The following is a 21,940-nucleotide window of genomic DNA, read 5'->3' on the forward strand; positions in this document are numbered from 1 at the left end:
ATTATAAATTTTCTTTATCTAAGTAATTTTTAATATTAAGATAAACCTTCGTTCAGTATTGAATCAACGTACAATGAATACACGGCACTAATTCCCTAGAGGCTCCTCGATCTGTAAAGAAGGGGAAAAGTGCTTAACTGTCGAACCACTTCAAGTTAGTTTCAAGTTAGTTCTCAACCATTCTTGTCCTTCTCATTATCTCAGAAACATATATTTCCCCCTAGGGCCAATAATTGGACTGAATTTACTAAACCTGTTAATTTTATTTTTCAGCTGTGAAAGGGTCCCAGTATCTCTTCGTAATTCATGTTTAGTATTTCGAATGCTTTATGATCTTGCTACAGACGCCTACAGCCGTGAAGTTCCATCAAGAATCAGTAGATCCTTATGTGGAGATGTGAATTCTGTAAGTTAATCTTGATTGACTCATTATGACTAGGTAATCAATGTTAGTTTATTTGTGCCTATTTACTAACTAAAAATGACTATTTGTTTTGTCTTTCTTTCACTGTAGGGGGCTATTCGGAGATTTATATGCAGCCGAAGTCTAAAAGTGACTTCCGAGTTGTAGACTCTCGTTGTGAAGACAATAAAAATGCCAATTTGCTTTGAGTGCATTAGCTTTTTTGAAAAGCAGGAATTAATGGACAGAAATAGAACCTGGACTCTCTGCTACGTTATTTTGAAAGGAACTAAGATGTTTTTTTGGTTCTTCAGCAATTGCTGAAATATATCTACCAATGCAGGGATTAGATAGATAGATAGATAGATAAGATTTTATTTTCACCAAAATTTCCATATTTCTTTGGTGTAGTCACATTAAAAAGCGACAGAAAAAAAAAAAAAAAAAAAAAAAAACACATCAATCCTCCTGACTTTCGTTATATATTTTTACAAAGCTAGGTATAAAACTCTTTGCTAACCGCTGGTGGGAGCAGCGTACCGGCTGAAGCTTGTCAACAGGCACAGCAACCTTGCACGGGAGTCGTTTTGTTGTGGATTGGGGGGGGGGAAGGGTTTTGTGCATTGGGTGGATTAAAGATTTTCGTCCGAAATCCATGCAGAGTTTCTCTCTTATTTTTTTCTAGAGTTTGTCTTTTAAACTTTGTTAGCAGATCTTCATACAACATTTCTGCCTGCTTCGAAATTATCATTAGAGCTCTTGATTGAAACCTGAATGACGGATTGACGTAAAAAAATCGAGTACCCTCAATATTGTGCTATAGGGGCTTAGAAAATTTCGATAGTTGGAATTAAAAATAGAATTGATCAACTTAAATAAAAAAGCCCTCTAATTAAATATATTTTAAATGAAAAGGTTTTCAAGTTTCAGTCTACCCACGCAAGTTGTCATTGAGGAAATATCTATGTCAGTGATCCGGAATACTACTGCGGCTACTGCTAAAATATCACTGCAGCACCAATCTGCCTGAGGTCAACACAGCTGCGAACACTCTTCCTTCACCCTAGCCTATTCCAACCTTAACTCTTTACTCTTTCCCAAGAGGCTCTAGTTTCCCATTCATCCTTCCTTATGACCATCCTTCTCGTTCCTTTTGAGTGCGACCTTTTCATTGTTAGGCTCTAGAAGACGGCCGAAAAGAGCGATCTTTGACAATCTATTTGCAAAACGTGTCCTAGCTATATCAATATTTCTCTTAATATAGCCCTAGAAATTGGGAAAAAATAAAATGTTTCGCACAGCTTGTATTTTAGTATACGATCAGTCCAACAGGCACTTAAAACTATCCGTAGACAATTCATCTGAAATGACAAAAGACAAATTGTCATACCAAGGCCTGGTTCATGTTTTGCCGAAAGGAATGGCCCATGAAACGACTCATATGGATGGATGGGACTGAAGTAAATAAGTTTTTCCTAGGTACGTCATTCTTGACATTTTAAGAGGTGATGCATTCTGATCTTATTCTTATCGTACGCACTATAGTTGACCTTCAAAGGCCATATGAGGGAGACGTTTTATCGAAGGGTTGTAACATGAAGTTTTTCCGTCTTATTTTTTCCAATTTTATACGAACTAGTTGGATACGAAATTTTCGTATCTCCAAGAGAAAGTTAGTGGTAAAGGAAATATTTTGACAAGTTGCACAACTACTCTAAGCATTGCACAAATCAGTAATAGTTCATCAAACGGTCAGACAAATTTACTAAGAAAGTCACTCTTCAAAGCCGCCAATGCTACTCCTCAAATTAAAAATAACATCCTTTTTTGGATTCATGCATACTTCCTAAAGCTTTTTCTAGAAGCATTGAATTGACGCTTCGAAATTAAAACATGAAGTGAAATCGCTAGATCTTTTTATAGCGCAAATGTTGTATAAGATGTGTTTATTTTTCCAATGAGGTGGACACATAATCTGTCAGTGGAAAAAGTTCAATAATGTACAATGACTTCGGTAAAAAAAAACAAACAAACAAAAAAAAACGGATACTTTGGACGACTATAATTTGACTTTTAATTTTAATGAACTTGGATTACTAAAGAAAAGATTTATGACAAAGTGAAATTTGCGTGTTTCACGTTTGATTGTTTTTCATTTCTTTCCAGGCAAAAGGTTTAAAAAGTGAGAATAACTCCCTGCTTGTGCCAGTTTCTGGAATACCCACTATAGCCCACCCTGGAGTAGTCCTTACCATGTTTCAGCTAATTCCAAGCATTTATCATGAGAGTGATCTGCAAGTATGTTTCTATTGTTATACATTGATGGTTGTAACTTTTTGACTAATTTGTTATTTTTAACCTCTTAGTCCTAAAAGCCTAAAATTTGACTATGGTATATGATTTATAAATTTATTTCGGTATCTTAATTAATCAAAATTTTTAGGTTTGATTTGATTGCATTTGCACATATTCATAAAAATAGAACTATTTTTTATGTATTGTATTCTGTTGTAACCCTCTTGCAATAATTTCCATAGGCTCTATAATTTGACATGCAACAAAAAGTTATTGATTAGCTTGGGGCTCAATGAATATCAGCATAAATATGCATAAATGAGAAGATGTACGGAAGATTTATCTTGACAAATAAGGTTGATGATACAAAATGGTGTAGTAGCCCAAAACTAAACAAATGAATTTCAGGCAATAGGTGTAAATGGTACAACGCCCATATAACCAAATTTGATTATAGACTGATGTTGAAAGCTTTTCAAACTGTGATGTAAAGTAATTGCACTCCCTAAGAATGGTAAATAAAAATAATAAACGCTGAGAATTGAACAGTTCTTACTGAAGTGTCCTTTTTGTTTTTTACTCCCCCCCCCACACTTCCAAGGAAAAGTTTCGTACATTGGAACGGGCAGCGACTATTTTGCTAAGTACTCTATGTTTAAAATTTTGGTCAAATCTTAATTTTAGAAGATTTCATTGAACTCATTTCATTAGCTTATTTGAAGTAGCTAAAATCCGTGCTAAGTTACCAAGAGCTTTCAAGCAGATAAAAAGCACTCAATATATTCTAGAAAAGAAGTCAAATCATTTTATACTCTCTAAAATACCTATAGAGTGTGCGTAAGTAAATCATTTTTAGTCTTAAACATTTATTTTTATACTTTTTGTTAATCGTATGTCCTTGTAATTTCTAGAAAATCGGTTTAGAAAGCTTTGTTTTGACATTTGAGTTTTGTTTATGAAACTTTGATGGGGAAGGGGGAAAAGATAAGGTGAAAATTTACCAAATTTGAGGACTTACTATTTTGACCACACTACTTTTCTTGCTTTAGATGTGTGCGACCCTTCAGAACTTCATTTTTGATAAGTTAAAAAGTCTTATGAGGTCTGAGCGAAATATTCAAGTGATGTGTGATGTAATTTTGCCGAATTACTGCTTAACTGTTGGAGAGCTTGTACTCTTAGATGAAAGTCATTTTTTGCATGGTCCTCTTATACAGTTACTTGAAAGACTAGCTTCACATGCTTTGGAACCAAGGGACCTTTGGTAAGTATAGTTGGTCTCATTATTTTTTGATATTGTTATTTTTAAACTGATTAAGGTTGGCTTTTTCTGTCGATGGTTGAAATGAGGATGGAACTTAAAATTTTGTTTCTCTTAATTTCCATACTTGGATTGTCCATTTACGACAGACTCGGTGTGGTAAAAGGATAGAAGAGCTGAATACAAGTGATTTTAATGCGTTCAAAGTTGTTTCTTTGCTGTTTAAGGAGCTATTTAAATTTTTCTATAATTTATATATAATTTTAAGGTAGGATTCTGAAAACGATGTAGGTTTTAGTTCATTTTCATTCTTACGATAATCCCAATGTGTAACTTTTACCAAAATGTGAACTACCACAAAAAAAGTACTTAAAAAAATCCCTGAATTTTGTGCGACAGGATGAAAAAAGTTGTTGTTGCAAATTTAAATATTTTTTGTTTTATCGTCTGTTAATTTCTGTAATTACGTGATTTTCTTTCCATGAAATTTACATGTAAAAGCCAAGTTAGATCATGGTATGGTTTGCAAATAAATTTGCAAGAAAAAAAAAGTGCTCAGTAATATTTTTTCCCATTATTAGGCTCATATAATGGCTAATCATATAATTTTCCATAATGTCATACATCTTCTTCCTTTCGCTTGTAGTGGTTGGCGCGCTGGGTTGGGAATCTTTTGTCCGAAGGTCACTGGTTCGATTCCTGACGTGGTTGGTTATTTGGTTTGGGATGTTGGTCAGTGGGTTGACTCTGTAAGCTCAGCCAGAGTCGACCCAGCTCTAAATGAGAACCTGGAAAAAGCTGGGGAAGGAAATCATGAAGGGTGTGCGAAAATACAGGATGAATGACCCCAAACCCCCCATTGTAGCTCCTGGCTAAAGGGCCACGAAACGTAGATCAACATTCCCCGTTTGGACCTTAAGGGTCTAGTGCCATCACACTTACTTATTTATTCTTTTTACTTATATAATTTCCTAGATATAAAATGCATGATTTTTATTTTTTTCGCTTTTATGTTCATGTCATAGCGTACATATTCCTATTTTATGAACCGATGGTAGTTATCAAAACCTACTTAAAACCTACTTATAATAAAACTTAAGTTTTAAGATAAAACAAAAGATGACAAAAAGAGAGTTTGGCATTCTTCTACTTCGTACATTCACAGCAGTTTTAAGGTTAGTATTATACGTATAGCCAGTCTTCCCGAAATTACGAATCCAATGGGAGATCCAGCCGAAATGTATACCAAGTGATGAAGAATTTCTTAAATTAGTGAATATAGGTCAATGTTTGTAAAGGTTAAGCTAATGTTTGCTGAAATTCAAATATGTGATCAACCGAATTTTGTCGTAAAAAAAATGCGTTCGACTGAATTTTGTTGTTGATACTGGTGATGTCCATACCATCCTTGTGCAAATGCTTGGTTGCACCAGTTTGGTGCAAAAAAGAGGTAAAAGAGTAAAATTCACTTAAGCAAACTCAGGTAGACAGCCAGGAGATCTCTCTGTTTATTCGTGTGTCGTGTTTTCTGACAGTTTTTTTCTATTTAATTTTATTTGTGTATCGAAGTATTTCGTATATGAAATTAAAATCTGCATTGAGCACTTGATATCATTTTTGTTGAATTTGGCTGACCTACCATTATATGATAATTCTTATTCCAGGTCTTTTCTGCGTCTTGGGTCACCCCTAAATACCTTTTCACCAGAACTTCCTAGAAAAGGGGACTATACTTTCATGCAGTCGATTAAATACCACCGTCAACCTGTTCCGGTATCTAGAATAAAAACCCTGGTAGCCATGTCTATGCCTCAAGGACTTGTCTCTGTTACATCTCCACCTTTTGTGGAGTTTGAAATGTCTTCAGAGGGATTTGGTGGATTATTCGTTCCTAGTCTTGCGCCACAATCAGCTGCAGTCGTTGGTATGAGTGCTCTAGGAGTAACAGGAGACCTTAGTGTCAATGGGGGAATTGGTATGGGTAAGGAATATTTTTTTGTCTTTAGGGTATGTGTGCCTCCATTGAGGCTAAAATATCCAACCTCTATTGGGGGTATCAGAAAGCTCTCCTCGGAAGAGGATGAGTTGCTTTTTCTTTATTTTTTGCCGTGTGTGCAGTGTGTACAATTTATCTTGGCCCTTGGTGAAACGCAAACTCATCTACACTTTTTTACAAGTTGTCCGTGGGTCGGGCGGGGTCTAATAGGGTATTGTTCGTAATCTTTGCACAAGCTGCTTTTTGTAGGAAGTAATTTGGTGTAATTTGTAGGAAGGAATTCCTCTGCATTCTCAGTTCCATCCTAATGAGTAGGTGTAAAAGATGACTTTTACTTTATGTAGCAAAGATAAAAACATTTGAGAGGTTGGGATCTAGCAGCAAAGGGATAGAATTGTTCTGAAGCTTTACAATTAAACACGAAGGGAAGAAGCGGAAGCTTTCATGGAAACTCTGGGAAAGGATTTCACTGGTTGTGTAGGATCTGGGAAAACTTTCCCTGTTCGATTTTCTATATATGGGGAATGGAATAACTGGTGACGGAGTAATAACAGTTTCAGTACGGAGTCACGGAGTCTCAGTCACGGAGTAATAACAAGTTTCAAGCAATAACATTAGCAGTGTGTTCAATTCTCTCTTACCACGTCTTATAGCATGTGTTTACTGTGCACAGCTCATTAAACATTTGAATAGTACGATAGTAAAGCTGCTCAATAGTCTGACTTAATGTAGATTTCATACTTGTTTACAGGTGACAGATGCTTCCCTCCGGTAACAGGCATGACATATTCATCATGGATTTATGTGGAGAAATATTCAGATTCAAAGTCGGAGCTGCATCCTATTCGTCTATTGACTGTTGTTCGCTCAATTTCTGGAAAAGATGAACAATTCATTTGTTTGGCGCTGACTCTTTCAGCCCGTGACCGTGCACTGATTGTATCAACACAAGAATCACCACTTTCTAAAGGTATGATACAACAATTTTCTTTTCCTCGCCATTACTCATTTTCTGTAAATAGTATCGTGTCATCATTATATCTTCATTACTATCTGTGCGAAGCAATAGGAGAGCACCAGCCTTCAAGTGTATCAGCCGAGAACTCACTGTATTTTACAGGTTTAGTTCTGGTCATGGGGTCTTCAGCCTGTGTTTGTTATCGTCCCTTCAGCTTGATTCTTCATTTTGCTATGCTTTTTGTTTAATTCGGTGTGCCGACGGTGCCATGGCTAAGAACTGTTAAGCCTTCGCTGTTTCTCAATGATTGACGTTCAACAAAACCGGCAAAACCCCGTTTGCCAATGATAAATACTGTTTGCAAAAAATGGGCGGATTTCATAATTTATAATTTACAATTTTTGCCTCGAGGGGTAATCGGGGACATGGCATCCCCGGATGGATATCTATTAGAACTTTTGACTATTTTGATCAAAATGAATTTTTCAAAATATTGATCAGTATTTAGGAGGGGAGGTGTCTGAAAAGGGTAATCGGTGAGGGGGGGGGGGAGGCCGGTTCCTGTGCGGTATTCGACATCCCCCCCCCCAACATGCCCGGACAGTTTCAGCGTAATACCCCTCAGCTGTTAATATTGCTGATACACCATTTTGATAAACAGTATCCACAAGTTGTTTTGATTTTGTTCAACATTCTCCTCAACATCTCCTGAAATTTTCACCTTAAAGTCCTAAGTCTTTTTGTAGATCAAGGATCAAACAGGCCCCCTTTTCCCAATAAAAACCGTATAAGTAAGTAATAGGCCACTTGCGTAACGTTCAGCCTTTACCCCAGGGGTTTTGGGGGGCTATTTAATCCCTTGATGCATAGTTATTTGACCTTTAGAGTATTTTGAACAAATACGCCTTAGTCAAATTGTAATCGGATGTCTTTGGCTGGAGAGCAGCTAGAAAGGGCGTGGGAGGAGACTGATTGCCCTGCGACCACTTTTGACTCTTAAAAAGGGCACTAGAACTATAGAGTTCAAATCAAACGAGCCCCCTTTTAAAGTTTATACATCCCTCTTTCCATAGGAAGTGGCTTTGGAAAAATAATGGATGCAAATTGCAGCAGTATGGCTCTTTACTTTAGGCGCCGTTTGAATAGTACTTCAAATACAAAAAAAAATTGCCTCATAAGTGGGAATATACCCAATTTTGTTAGAATTAAAAAAGATTTTCATATTGATTTTAAGAAGTCTCTAGGGAAATTTTTACCCTGTTGCGACTGTACACTTTATTGGACAAAGTATATTCTACATCTATTGTTTCAAAAGTGGGTTTTTTATATTATTGTAACCGCTCTCCCAAGTGAGCTTTTGGGATACTTCTTCTGCTCCATTTCTCAATACGTCATTTATACCTCAAGAACCTTAGAAATTTGTGATTTTAAGTTTATTTACAAACATAACTCTTCTCATATAGATACATCTATTTTTTTATAGTAACTGGTGACTGGGAGCCAGACTATTCGGAAAAGGTGCTGTACAATCAATCTATTCTAAACCCCCTACCTCTGTGCATATATGTCATTACACTACACTTTCTTTCTGCTCTTAATAATTAAAAAGCTCTTAGAATTATAACGGTCAACAATCCTTGTTTAAACTAAACGGCGTTTTTGATAACCATAAAATCATCTTTTACTCCATGTAGTCTTCTGCTATTTTATGTATTTGCTGCTTAATGTAGTAAAGAAATATTGAAAATGGAATTTTAAGTTTGTTGTATGTTTCGAACAAAGTTCTCTTCACACTGTTACTGTTAATTATATTCTTATTGTAGGTGGTACTTTACATTGAGCTTTAAACTTAAACGGTCTCTGCTGAAAGTGTAATATTTCTTTTGGACATGTATTCATTTTTATTATAGCAACCGGTGATTGGGAGCCAGACGTTACTGGTGAAGGTGCTGTGCGTATCTGGAACCCGGAGCTTGTACAAGAAGGGCAATGGAATCACATGGTTTTCGTGTTTAACAAAGCAGTGCTGAAACATTCGCAATTTTCATTATATATCAACGGTCAACACATCCACACATGCAAAGTAAGAGATTTTTTTGTAGACATCTCGTTCTTTACGCTGAAGTTTTTTGTTGTTTTAATAAGTAGAGTTGTGAATAAGAGTTAAAATTTAGCATAAACAGTGAGACGTTGAGGAGGGGACAGCCCCTTTTGTATACTGAATAATTTCTGTTCGTTTTAAGTTTTAATGTCGCTCCTTAATTTCAGTTTAAAAAAGCTTCTCTTTTTTATTATTTAATAACATATAAGGAAGACTCCTTTAATTATTTTAACTATTTACCAACTTGCACATTTATAATTAATATTCACCGATACTTTGCGAATTCTGCCCTTTCGTGCAGGTTTTAAAAGTATAGTTAACATCCGAGCAATTCTGTTAAAGCTCAGCCAGTAAACTCACCTCTCACTATATTAATCATGATGAGCATAACTTTAACACTTCGTACGCAACATCGACATTTTCTCGGTAAAAATTCGTATTTCCACCTTTCTGAGATAATTCTCTAAAACAATTTACTAAGCTGCTCTCAAATAGAGGATCAGCAAGGCAATGTAGGCAAGAATTCTGGGAGGATCGAAGTGGGATTGATTATACACTCACTGAAGATCATGCCTTTGAGTACAGTTTGGCAAACGTTTTTGGTGATTATCTCAGAAATATGAAATTCCTTCTAGCATTTTCATCTCTCTTGTAAACTATCATCCCGTATATATATATATATATATATCTGTTATCGGTTGATTTTTATTGGTAAGTTCTTTTTTTCTTTTGTAGCTGCAATATGTATCACAAAATCCTGCTGGAGTAACAGGGAATTTGATAATTACTCGATCCGTCAACGCCTTTATTGGAACTTCGCCTGCATGGAGAAAAATATCTCGCTTAGCCTGGCGTCAAGGACCTTGTCATTTAGTCGAGGATGTGTGGACACCACATATTGTTGAAAGAGTTTTCAGCCTTGGGCCACGGTATCTTAGCTGCTTTCAAGCGCCAGAAATGCCAGGTAATATTATAACCAATAGATTCTATTTCTTTTTAGAAGAAATAGAAGAAATAGCTGTTTCATTTCTTTTTTAGAATTGTATCCATGTGTCTTCCTTTTAATGTTACTTTTGCCAGTTGATTTGTTTGGATTGCTTTTTTGAAAACAATTTTATTTTTCTGTGACTCTGAAATTTATTGCCTATGGATTTTTAATGTCTTACCGGATATAAAACACAATTGATTAGATAAAACTATATTGGATGTATGGATAAATGAAAGGAAGACCTATTGCTTTTTTGTGCTGATATAGCTTCACAAAATGGAAAATACTGGTTTTTCTGCTAAACTGTTTCAATACTATTTTTGTGTAATTTATATTTTAATAACGACTAATTGTTTCTATAATGAGTGACAATTCCAAAGCAGAATTCTAGTGCCACCGACTCCTTCCGAGGTCGGGTTGCCACCGAGATGCCATCCTTTGTTTTAGATATTAATTTTCGTTCCTACTCTTTTTTTCCTGTATTTGTTACTAAATATTTATGCAAAATTGTTTGTCCTTGCCAAGATGGATTTGTTTTTTACTTTTGTTCTTTGAATTGTTGTCTTTGCATCTACTTTCAAGGCTTAACAGCCAATCAAGTTGCGTTCGAAACTAGAGAAAAAGAGAGAAAAAGTGAAATTTTCCATTGTTAACTTAGAAAGAAACAGAAAATTAACTGGGGGGCTTAGTTCTTTTTTTTAAAGAATTCAATGTGTTGGAAGTACTCTATTGTCGCCTAGTAATGCTGGAGTACTTGTTATCTTTATAAAGGGCCACTAGCAACCCTGGACGATATGCCGAAAGATCATTAAAACTCTCCTCATCAACTATTATCTTATGGCTCACCTGTTATCGTCGCTACATATTATAATTGAAAGATCGTTCGCTACTATAATAATTAAAAAGTTATGGGGAATGTTATCAATAATTTACTTATTATTATTATTATTAATATTAATAGATTAATAGACTTATTAATAGATGTGACCAGTTTTATAAAATAGGCAAATTACATTGAAATTATAGAAAATGCATGGAAGAGCCTTCCATGATTATGCAAAGGCTGGTATGCTTTGGGAATAGTTTTTGTGGTAGAATATCGCTGACGTTTAAACGTGTAGCTTGAATTATATAGTATTCGTATATAAAAGAAAATTTTTAATAATTTTTTTAAATATAGGTTATACTGCGCCATCTTTTTCATGTCTGAAAGTGGAATTTTATGTAGATGATGAAAATGATTGAATTTAGACATATAGCCTTATTTTTCACATCAGGCAACGTAATATATTGACAGTTAAGGCTCTTATGGTAAGATAGTAGCAAAAGGGCCTAAATCCTAACGTTTTTTTGTAGATAAGAAGTGTCATCGGCATGATATGGGGTATGAAAAAAGAGAAGAAAATTTTTAAAATATTGCAAAATCCATGTAAATGCAGCTAAGACATGTCGAAAATTGTTTATCAGTCTTGTTTATCAGTTTTTCCAAATTTGTAGAAAATTGTTTATCCGTCTGGGGAATTACAATACCATAGATAAGGGCTAATAGTTCAGAAAAGTAAACAATTAATAAACAAAATTTTATTTTGTTTATTAATTAACATCTTTAATCAAAGTTACATACAAGTGTGGATGCAAAAGTAAAGTAAGCATCTAGAAAACGAATTAGCATGTATCAGCGAATAATTACTGAGATAACTAGGCTCACAATTAAAATTATTTAACTAGTGTTAATATTGAAAATCAATGAGCCGTTTGAAATAGTTAAGGTTAAAATTAATGATTTACCATAAGTCTGAAAACATTATCTCTATCCATAGCCTTTTTGCTCTTTTTCAGAATCTAATAAACACTTGAGATTTTATTTATCCTTTCTCAGACATTTCATTTGATGCATTCTATTCAGTTATTGTTCTAAACCTGTTGCTTGATTATTTTTAGCCGTAAATCGTTCCTTTGTTTGATTTATTGGAGTACTTTTGTAACTTTGTGCACCTACCTTCTATACTCTTCCACTTTACGATAAATAAATAAACATAATAAGGTCATTAAGTTACACACATTACTATTCACCTATTCTGGGAGTCACAAAACCTAAATGGCAATGAACTAGAGAAGTATTGAATAAATATTGTCTTTCTAATCGCTTTAAATTGCAATTCTTTGGTTAGATTTTTTCCAAACACTGTACGGAGTTTTTTGTCTGTACTACGGACAAAGCTTTAATATTACAGGTATATACTGATATATACTCTAGACTATGTCTATCCTTGACAACATTCAAATCACTTCTCTACTAGGAGATTGTATTAGCATTACTGACTTCTTTACAATAAAGTCTAATAGAATAATTTTGTGCTGTGGAACGATAGAGGAACGGTACTAGAGCTGCAGCTTTGGAAGTTTATTTACGATTCACCTTTTTCCAATCCACGGTGTGGATTTCCCGAAGACTTGAGTTCCTTGTTAAGTTTTTTCTTGGTCAATTCTGCGTTTAACTAATGAGGGTAAATGACTATAATAAAATCTCCAAACAACACGGAATGTGCATGTACTTTATTGCAAATTACCTCCGACTCTTTCTTCACATATTTTGTTTCAGGAATTTCTGACCCTCTGAGTCCTTTGGTCCCTGAGGAAAAAATTATATTTAGCATTAATGCCGGAGCAACATCATCTTTGACCCTAGCCAAGATCAAGAAAGTTTTCAACAAAATTGATAGCAAATCTATTGCCAAACAGGTATGAAACTGCTATTCCTCAAAGTGATATTAACATTCAGCTACTTGAACGAAAAAGAAATGTTAAGTAAGGCTAAAGAAAACTATTCTCCTACATTTATTAAAGTGAATTTATCGTAAAACCGCAAGTTTGATAATTAAAACACGAACAAAGCAAAAACCTTGAATAAATGGAAAAATAACACTCAAACATTCAGAATACAAGACATCTACAGAGCAAAAATCAATTTAATAAATGAAGAGAAATAACAGCATATTCACAAGAGAAGGTAAATACTGGACAAGCATTGGCTATCATTGATGTTTCTGACTTTTCTAGCCGAACTTTTTAATCTTTCATCGTGTAATCCATAATTTTATATTTCCTGATAATCTTTTAATTTCCAGTCCAAGATGGGATTCCGAGCAGATTTTTTTCAAATAAAGAGATTAGTATTTTCTAAATAGGAGAACAGTAGATGATTTGAGATGTTGTTGTATTGTACAATATGGTAAGGTTGGTTCTATTGAATCCGGGTTTAGCCTTGGTTTGGCGTTGGTTCTATGTAAATAAAAGATGATGAATGTCTTAGAGGGGTGATCCTAAAAATAGTTATACGGTCGGATCTTTTGATCGAGGTGCTAAAGAGGGGTATGCAAAGATTCAAAAGAGCTTCTTTGAGACTATGTTGGGTCTAATCATACCCTTAAAGAACATTTCACAACTGATGATTTGAGATATGCTTTTGGAAATCACTTTACGAGCTTGATTAGTTCCATGCTTAATATTTTTTACGTATAGTTCACTGCTAAGTCTCTTCATCTTTTCTCAACTGCTTTTTCTTTAGTTAGCGCTGACATTTAAATGAAAAATATTGAAGGAAGCGAAAAAATATGACAAATTCTTATTTATATAATAAAAAAGGCATGGCTCTGATTAGGCACAAGGGAGATGAAAAGGGAGGAGGGAGTGAGTGGCATGAACAGTCAGTTTATTCAAAAGTTTATAAGCTGTCCCGTGCCTACGCTTCTTCATTTTTTAATTCAAAGAAGAACCATGACTCTGATATATCCTGTCTTTCGAAGTCATAGGATTTCGTCCTATAATCTACACACTACATATAAATTTTCATAATATAAGTTGGTGCGTCCTGGCTTTTAGTGAATAGCTGTGTGAGTCTCTATAAACTGATCGAAGTTAAAAAAAAAGAAAAAACAATACATTTTTGGAACAAAAAGATAGTCGCTTTACTTCTTTCCTTTTAAACCTCCTGTAGGGATTGAAAAGTTTTTTTAGCCGACCTCTAGATTCAAGTGAATATTTTACCTTACTTTTGTAAAAAACTTGAAATATTCTAAACGGGGAGGGAAAAGCTGTAAATGTTTTCAGAAGTTTAATTTTGCAAGACTACGGGCACAGATCCACAAGAGTTCAGTAATCTATTAAAGGTAGATCGTTTTCAATTAAGGTACTAAGAGAAAGGGACAGAGACTTTGGAGCACGAAGAGGATGTAGAAAGTAGGAAAACTAATTTATCTTCATAGTATATAGACACAACGTTGCAGTTCGATGCAGTTCGATCGTATCTAGCTTTTTTTTTCTATTAAATGATCTAAATTAAGATACCTTTTGTCCTAGCTTGGGATGTCACCAAATGAGAATTCAACTCCAATCCATATATTACATAATGCTGCTGGTCACCTTGGTGGTCCTGCTCGTAGTCTTGGTGGTGTCGTTATTGGCTATATGGGTGCAAGGGTGTTCAACCCACGACCAGTTTCTACAGTTATACAAGCTATAGGAGGAACTTCTGTTCTTTTAGGTATGTTAAATTCCTGATTCCTTTGCGAGATGTGTGAAGCCTAACTGCTAAGATATTTTTAATGTTTGCTGGCTTATTTGATTAAGCTATTGTTGGTCGACCTTTTAAGACAGTGTCTATTCTTATGACTAAAACTAAAACTAGCTCCCTTTACCTTAACCTTTTCCTACAATTCCCATCGCTTGTTTTCATGTCCAAGTTTTGTTTTATGTACTTCTTGGCTACAAACATACAGATGTGTGTGTGACAAAGAACTCTGGACAAACATAAGTGTCATTGGCATGTATATGGTGTGGGTGACAATATTGTATTTCTTGTCCAGGGCAAAAAAGTGCCGTGCCTTAGCGAAAATCTCGACCTCGCCGTTTTGATGACCGAAAGTAGTTAACGAGCAGATCTGCCAGGGAGTTTGAAAGTATAAAATAATAGCAAGGATATATCGAAAAAGTAGCCACCTAGATATTGAATATTAATACACTGGATCTCTTACTTCCCACAGATGACTTACGTTCAAAATTTATCAAAAAGCCGACATTCCCAACAGTTTTCTGTGTCTTTTGTAGCTTACATGGCTTGTAAAAACATCCTGCTCTAATAAAAACATTAATTTTTTTAATATTGAAAACTATATAAAAATTCAAAATATTATGAATGTCTTATTTTGCTTATCTTATTTTATATAGATTAAAGAGATAGTATCAAAGCATAGGTGTATTAAAGAACGGTGAAGTACTCCTAAAGTATGGAATGGAAAAATAGTTTCAAGTTCCTGCAGCCAATATTTCACGTATTTTCATTTACAACTTATTAATACGAAATTCAAAAGTCAAACTTTTATTGATAATAATCCCTGGTTAATAGCATGAAAACACTATGCTAGTAAAATTAGTATGAGCATGAACTACAATAGATCGCATTACCTCAGTAGCTTCTGAAAATCGCACTTTAGCAAAGAATCAGTGCTAACTGTATTTTGACGGAAATACTTAGATAAAATATGTGTCCAACAAAAAGTAAAATCATCAGATAAGTTTAATGCGCTGACCCACACAAAGGCCCTTGGGCCTGTAAAGAAGGGGGATCTAGACAAACTCTGGGCTAATTTGGCTGTTTGTATTTTCTGATTGTATGATAGAGCCAAGGAATCAAGAGAATTTCGCTTATTACTGTTTCATATGCGAATAAAATTTATGACCGGTTTTGCATTTCGATCCATTATATAATCAAATATTATTATCTTAGTCTAACCTAAAAATAACTGCGATTTGAGTTCTTGAGTTCAAAAAGTTCTATGTTTTATTTTTATTTTTCGTTTTCTAATATTATTTTAGAGAGCACGTCCTATCAAAACAAAACTATTCCTGTCCAGCTTTCTGTATTTTCTGGCGCTGTTGGTAGCAGAGTCTCGGTAGTGTGCTGTTGGGTCTTTATTTCTACCGAACCTTGGAGTTAAAGAGTGATGTTTCTGCCTATATCAGGTCACGAATTTTTCAAATTGTATTTAAAAATGAATTGCTTTAAAAAAAATCCTCATATATAGGTTCAAAATTGGAATAAAACTCCGACTTTTAATTTTCTCTTAATCTAGGTCTTATTGCCATGGCAAATGATACTGAAACATTGTATGCGTCAGTAAAAGTGCTGGTATGTATAATCCGTTCTGAACCGTCCATTGATAAGGAAATGGAGCGGACTCTTGGTTATCAAACCTTGGCTACTTTACTTCGAAGACATAAGCCCTTATTAAACAACCATGTTTTGCAACTCATATTCAGTTTAGTTGGTACAGTCAATAGTGGAAAAGAAACTCTCATCATACCTTCTAATACCACTGCTTTTCGTGATTTGCTTTGCGATCTCGAGGTAAGCTTTTTGGTGCTTCTTATGTGTAGGAATGTGCCCCTGTTAAAAGGTTTGTATGTTGCCAATTGTCTTAGATAGTTTTGGGTACTCATTTGGCAGAATATGATAGGATATAGATTTATTACATGCCAAAAGTATATAAAATATAATGTACGGATCAAATAATAAGCTGATTGCCAAATATCCTGCTTTTGAGCCATTCATCAGGGGCCAAAGAAAAGCAGATCGTCCCTGAATGCTCTGCGAAGAGGTAGTTAGGAAGGAACTTAAAAAAAAAAAAAAAAAAGAATCAATGCATTCACGAAGAAAAGGTCCGATTGTTTGACCACCCTGGATAATTCAGCAGTTGTTGAAGAAATCTTGTTGTCTAGAAATCTAAAATTTTCTTCCATTGTGGTTGTGAGCCAATTCTTCATCATTTTGATTTTGTTTAATTTTTTTTAAATGATGATAGCACTAAATGAGCGAAATTCAATATATAAGAAATAGTTGCGAAGAAAGAGCATGGACTGTTGAGATTGGAAGTACACAAGTATTTGAATGTGTCCCTTGTCATCGTAGTATTTTAATTAATGGGAACAAGTTCCTGTACTATTCTAGGCAGCACAAAATTTTCTCGTTTTTCTGTATTATAAATTCACTTACAACTTCTATTTTTATTCTTTTAAGGTTTATGTTCCCTTTGGAAGTTCCGGTATATCATTCGGTTTTACTGTCTGCTCTCATACGGTTTTACTGCCTCAACGAAAAATTAAAAATTTTGCTATCACACCATAGCTTAGATTCAGTTCCATACATTTACCGGATTATATTTTGAAGTTTAAAATACATGGTTTCTTTTAAATTAAAAATAAGTCAAAAGTTTGCAAAAAAATTGTTCCTTTTTTCACAAGTTTAGATCCTTCTCTAAGAGAAATTCTAAGTAATATCATAATTCTGGCTCGGTGAATAGATAGACCTGAGACTAATGAATCCTATGGTTTGAGTATCTCGTGCGTTTGATGCAAGTTACAGCTGCAGTTTTGTCACCAAATTGCTAGTTTTAGAGGGAAACTTAAACCTTAAATTTCTGTCAGAAAAAATGTTCTATGTATCCTTAAATATGAAGTGGTATGAGAAAGTTTCCGTGCTCTGCTTGAAAAATGCAAAGTTTCAATTTAAATCGTTTTTTTTTAAATTAAAAACAGCTCTGATTTCCTCAGAATTGTCCTCCTTAAGGTGGGTTAATAGTTCCTCGGAATCTCTAAGGACCCAGAAAATTTTCTGTCGTGGTAATATTGTTCAGTCCTTATATTTCCTGTAAATTGGTGGTCGTCCAGCTTCAAACTCATTTCAAGGAAAAGCGAAATCCCAAGCGAAAAGCTTTAGCAATTATTGGAGGTATTTAACGATTACAATATTGTTCCGTCAAACATTGCATGATTCAAAAGCAGTTATGGTGAGCTGCAAAACTCAGTTACAAAATCTTATTCCGCCAATGCAGTTCTGGTATTTTTCCATCCATCTTTTTGAATGGTTGCAATAGTATTAGATGCCCCCTCCCCCCTGACCGTGCCTTGTTTGGCCTAAATAAATCTCTTTAAAAACCTTTCTATGTGCTCCAAATATTTCCATGACTTATTAAAAAAGGTTCATAGAATATACGGTACCTACACAATATTCATAATTTTCACCCCTCGCAGCATTAATACGACCTCACAAAACCAAATTTCTAGAACTAGCATGCGTACATATGTATCGCCATTCCGTCAACTGATTGATTATGATTATGAGAAATTAACTAGTGAATGTCATGCAAATAGAATACTTGTGCAAAGATAGAGGGTGATGACAAGTTAAGGTTGTTATCGGTTTTTAGTCCATCCTCTACCTAAGCCCTTTTGCATAATTTACCTATTTTAGTCTAATAAATATTAATTTCTTTTAGGTATGGACAGGTACAAGTGGTGATTTGCTTCGCTCACTTTTAGAGCACTTCAGTGAACTTCTTTCAGAATCAAGCGAAAAGAAAAGTAATTTAAAAGCTCTAAGGGATCTTAATATGGCAGCCCGCCTCCTGTACCTTCTAAAAGAATCTCCATTGACAATATCTACCACTCAAGCTGCTCTTAATGTCCTTCGTTTGCTTTTAGCTGTGAACCCCCGTCCAGTTGATCTCTTGTGGTAAAAAATTTTATTTTTGTATTTTGACATTTCATGCGTTTTATCTTAGGTTTAAAAAAGATAAACGAAAAAAAAAGAAATATTGGTTTCTTTTTTTGAAGTTTTTTGAAGATGTCCATAGGTGCTCCTTAGATGTTCAGCAACATGTCCGCTGGGGCTGCTCCAAGATCTAGAGAATTTTCATTGACTTTTTGACTGGTGTTGTACTAGGAGCAAGTCTGGTGATTGCAGGATCTGGGTTCTCTGAGAGCCTGGTAATCTTGTAGTATCAAATTGCTGTGTGGTCTGTAAAAAAAAAAAAAAAAAAAAAACAGGATCATAAGACTTATAAAAATAATTTTGGTCCAAATTTTATTTGCATTCTGAGATCTGGATACACACATGTTAACATATTCGGGCCCTATTTAATTATAGATTAGATTTCTCTGAATAAAGCGTAATCTCTTGTAATTTTGCAGGCAAGAAGAATTTTTTCTCTTCTGGAAAATTACTACAAATTTTCCAAACTTGAGACAAGAGTTTCTTCTCTATTTTATGACCCGTATTGGATCAAAGATATTTTGGCCAGCAATAAAAAAAAAAAAAACTTAGCTTCTCCGAGTTTCTATTTTTGTATAGGTCATTCCTTATCACTATTTATCCTTATCGTTATCGTCATTTCCTTATCACTATTTTTCTTTAATAAAAGTTACTTTTTAACATTTATCCACTGCACAATTAAATAATGAACGAAATAACGGACGGAAACGAGACAAGAACTAGATCTACGTTGTATGGGGCAACGTGAGGTGTTGCAGCAACGTTTGTTCAGATTCGCCGAACAAAGTGTTGTGAGTGCAACACTTGGGTTTTGTTTCCTCGCTTGATTAAACGCTGAAGTTGTTAATCTGTAAGGATCTTAAAACAAACAAGTCCCCTACATGTCTAGAAAATCTACTGGAACCAAATTGGTCTTACCGTCAAATACTCCAGAAACAAATAATAGGTACATCAACTAGCAAAGGTTGCGAACCCCTCATTGCCGAAGATGTTTATGAGCTAACTGCCGAATTTTGCTTAAAACTCCCCTATATGTCTCACAATTGGTATCGGCCTATTTATGGTTTCAATGTATACCTTACTACTGAAGTTGTCAATCCCTTTAAACTTTCAAACTGGTACATCTCATGAAGGAATTTTTCGACCAAAAAATCGATGACATATACTTTGATGAGCTCATCATGAGCTATCGACTGCCATTGAAAAAAATCTTTCTGTCTTAGTTCAAAAGTTGACTTTTTTGCCGTTGATCAAGTTTCTAACATCATCACTTAGAAAAGAGCAAAGGATAAACTCTAATTTATTTAGCAATGAGAGAACTTTTAATGTTTAAGAGGCATATCTGATACCATTTCTCTACTGCAATCCCAAGTGCGAAAACCGAATGATAAACTCAGCTGAAATCACGAATACAAATGGGGAGAACAATAGATAACAGCACTTTCAGACCCGTGGGAAAAGCCACTTTTTTGTTTCTGTAAATTTTTATATTTATCACTGAAAGAAGATGTAGTTACTGGCTGGGTAACTGCCGCATATATTTAACACTTATAGGTTTTAGTCCATCTTCAATTCGGAACTGGTTCCTTCCTGCTTGCCTGCTAGAACGGAGCTTTCCACTCGAAAGCAGAAATATTATTTGATGAAACGAAAGCTTGACTGTATAACTCCAGATAGTTCTCTCTGACATAGGCTATAAAACTCTAATTCACTTTACAGACTATAGGCTCTGGCTCAAGGACAAGCAAAAACCATCCTTTTTGGCCCCCATGAATATGACTTTGCAATCCTTCCAAATTGCAAAGTCATATTCATCAATCAGGCATAACGTCCACACTTTCCGTAAAAACCGCAGAAGTTGGACCCTCACCACTTTCTAGGAAAAAGCTGAAATCGGGGTGCTAGGAACAAAAAAGAAAAAGAAAAAAAAAACGAAAAACCAAAATGTTGCTCTCGCAACACTAATCATACCCCCTGAAATATTCCAAGTTATATTTCTAGTTATATTTGCTAATCATATGCTGACAATCACTCCTGTTTCTTTAGTTATTTATTGCCTTATTTAAACAGTAAATTATCTACCTGGCATGAGTTCAATACATTTCGCCAGTCTATTTTTTTAAGGTGTTTTTATGTTAAATAAATTTTATTTTGGTCTGATTTGTTCCTTACAGTCTTCTCTCCATTCATTTGGAACACGGGGTAGTTCAAATCTTTGTGTAGCTGCACTAAACTCGAGTCGTCTTTTTACGATATATAGCAGTTTTAGCCTACCTAATACACTTGATAATGATAATAAGAATTTAGATGATTCTTGCTTAACTAAAAATATTTTAAAACCCTTTTTATATGGTCGTTAGATATAGCTATGCCACTGGGTTTTTTTATATCTCGTAAGGTAAACAAAGAAGTTTTAGGTAAACAAGACGTAAACATTGTAATTTTTTTTTGTTAATAAATATAGTAGATTTTCTTTTTATATGTGTTTTATGCAGCCTAGATGTTTTTTTAGGGGGGGGGGGGGGGTCTTTGGTTCCATGGACGAGTGTAAGCATCTATACCCTATGTTGTATTTTTGCTGTTATATTTAGTTCATTAGATAAAAAGATAGAATCCAATTCCAAGAATGAGATAATTGTCAGTATAATAACGCAAAGTATCACCTGAACAATGAAACAAGCTTCCGATTTCCTTAATCCTTTTTGAAAAGTGAAAACGATCACCATGCTTCGTTATCACAATAAAAACTAAAAATCAAACGATGATTTAGGAATCACAGTCAAATAGTACGCGTGTTAGAACTTCGTAAAATATGTGTATAAATCGTTTTAGGTGCATTTGAGAAGATTCTTCTAGAACTACAAGCCTTGAACTGAAACTAGGTTAGCATAGTGTGTTGATACATTAGCATAGTGCATAATAATTAATACATTGCAGCACTAACTAACTTAGCAGAGGATTCAATTAGACATTTTTAGCGTGACATGAAAATACCATGTTAAAATTGAGGTTTAGCAAAGTTTCCAAATTCATCTTGTTTTTGGTAGGAATTCCATTCCAGGTATTGTCTCTGCTCTGTTCACGTATGGCAAATTTCATCTATCAATGATGGCATTACTAAAGTCTTTAATAAAGCTCTAAAGTATGGCCCAAAAAATAAAGTTCATAGGGATCAATAATTTCAGTTTTATGTAGAACGTATCTATTCGATATTCTAAATAAGGTTGTGAATCCTCTAGACTGTCAAGGAAATAATTTTGGAAAGTTTTAAGTTATAATAACTAAATTATGACTGCTTTTTTTTATTTAATTGAGTTTCCTGAAAGTATA

General features: G+C 34.6%; 1 protein-coding gene across 1 annotated transcript in view; it reads left to right on the forward strand.

Moving 5' to 3' along the window:
* The window catches only part of LOC136032163 (WD repeat and FYVE domain-containing protein 3-like), a 137,874-nt gene that overhangs the window by 56,395 nt on the left and 59,539 nt on the right, over window positions 1-21,940 (forward strand). The window contains 11 exon segments of the mRNA XM_065712351.1: window positions 274-406; window positions 2,570-2,701; window positions 3,748-3,962; window positions 5,624-5,940; window positions 6,707-6,925; window positions 8,824-8,996; window positions 9,750-9,978; window positions 12,605-12,744; window positions 14,362-14,545; window positions 16,134-16,408; window positions 18,336-18,571. Coding sequence (XP_065568423.1) covers window positions 274-406; window positions 2,570-2,701; window positions 3,748-3,962; window positions 5,624-5,940; window positions 6,707-6,925; window positions 8,824-8,996; window positions 9,750-9,978; window positions 12,605-12,744; window positions 14,362-14,545; window positions 16,134-16,408; window positions 18,336-18,571 — 2,253 coding nt within the window.

The sequence above is a fragment of the Artemia franciscana genome, chromosome 10, assembly GCF_032884065.1.
Source record: "Artemia franciscana chromosome 10, ASM3288406v1, whole genome shotgun sequence".
Taxonomy (NCBI): domain Eukaryota; kingdom Metazoa; phylum Arthropoda; class Branchiopoda; order Anostraca; family Artemiidae; genus Artemia; species Artemia franciscana.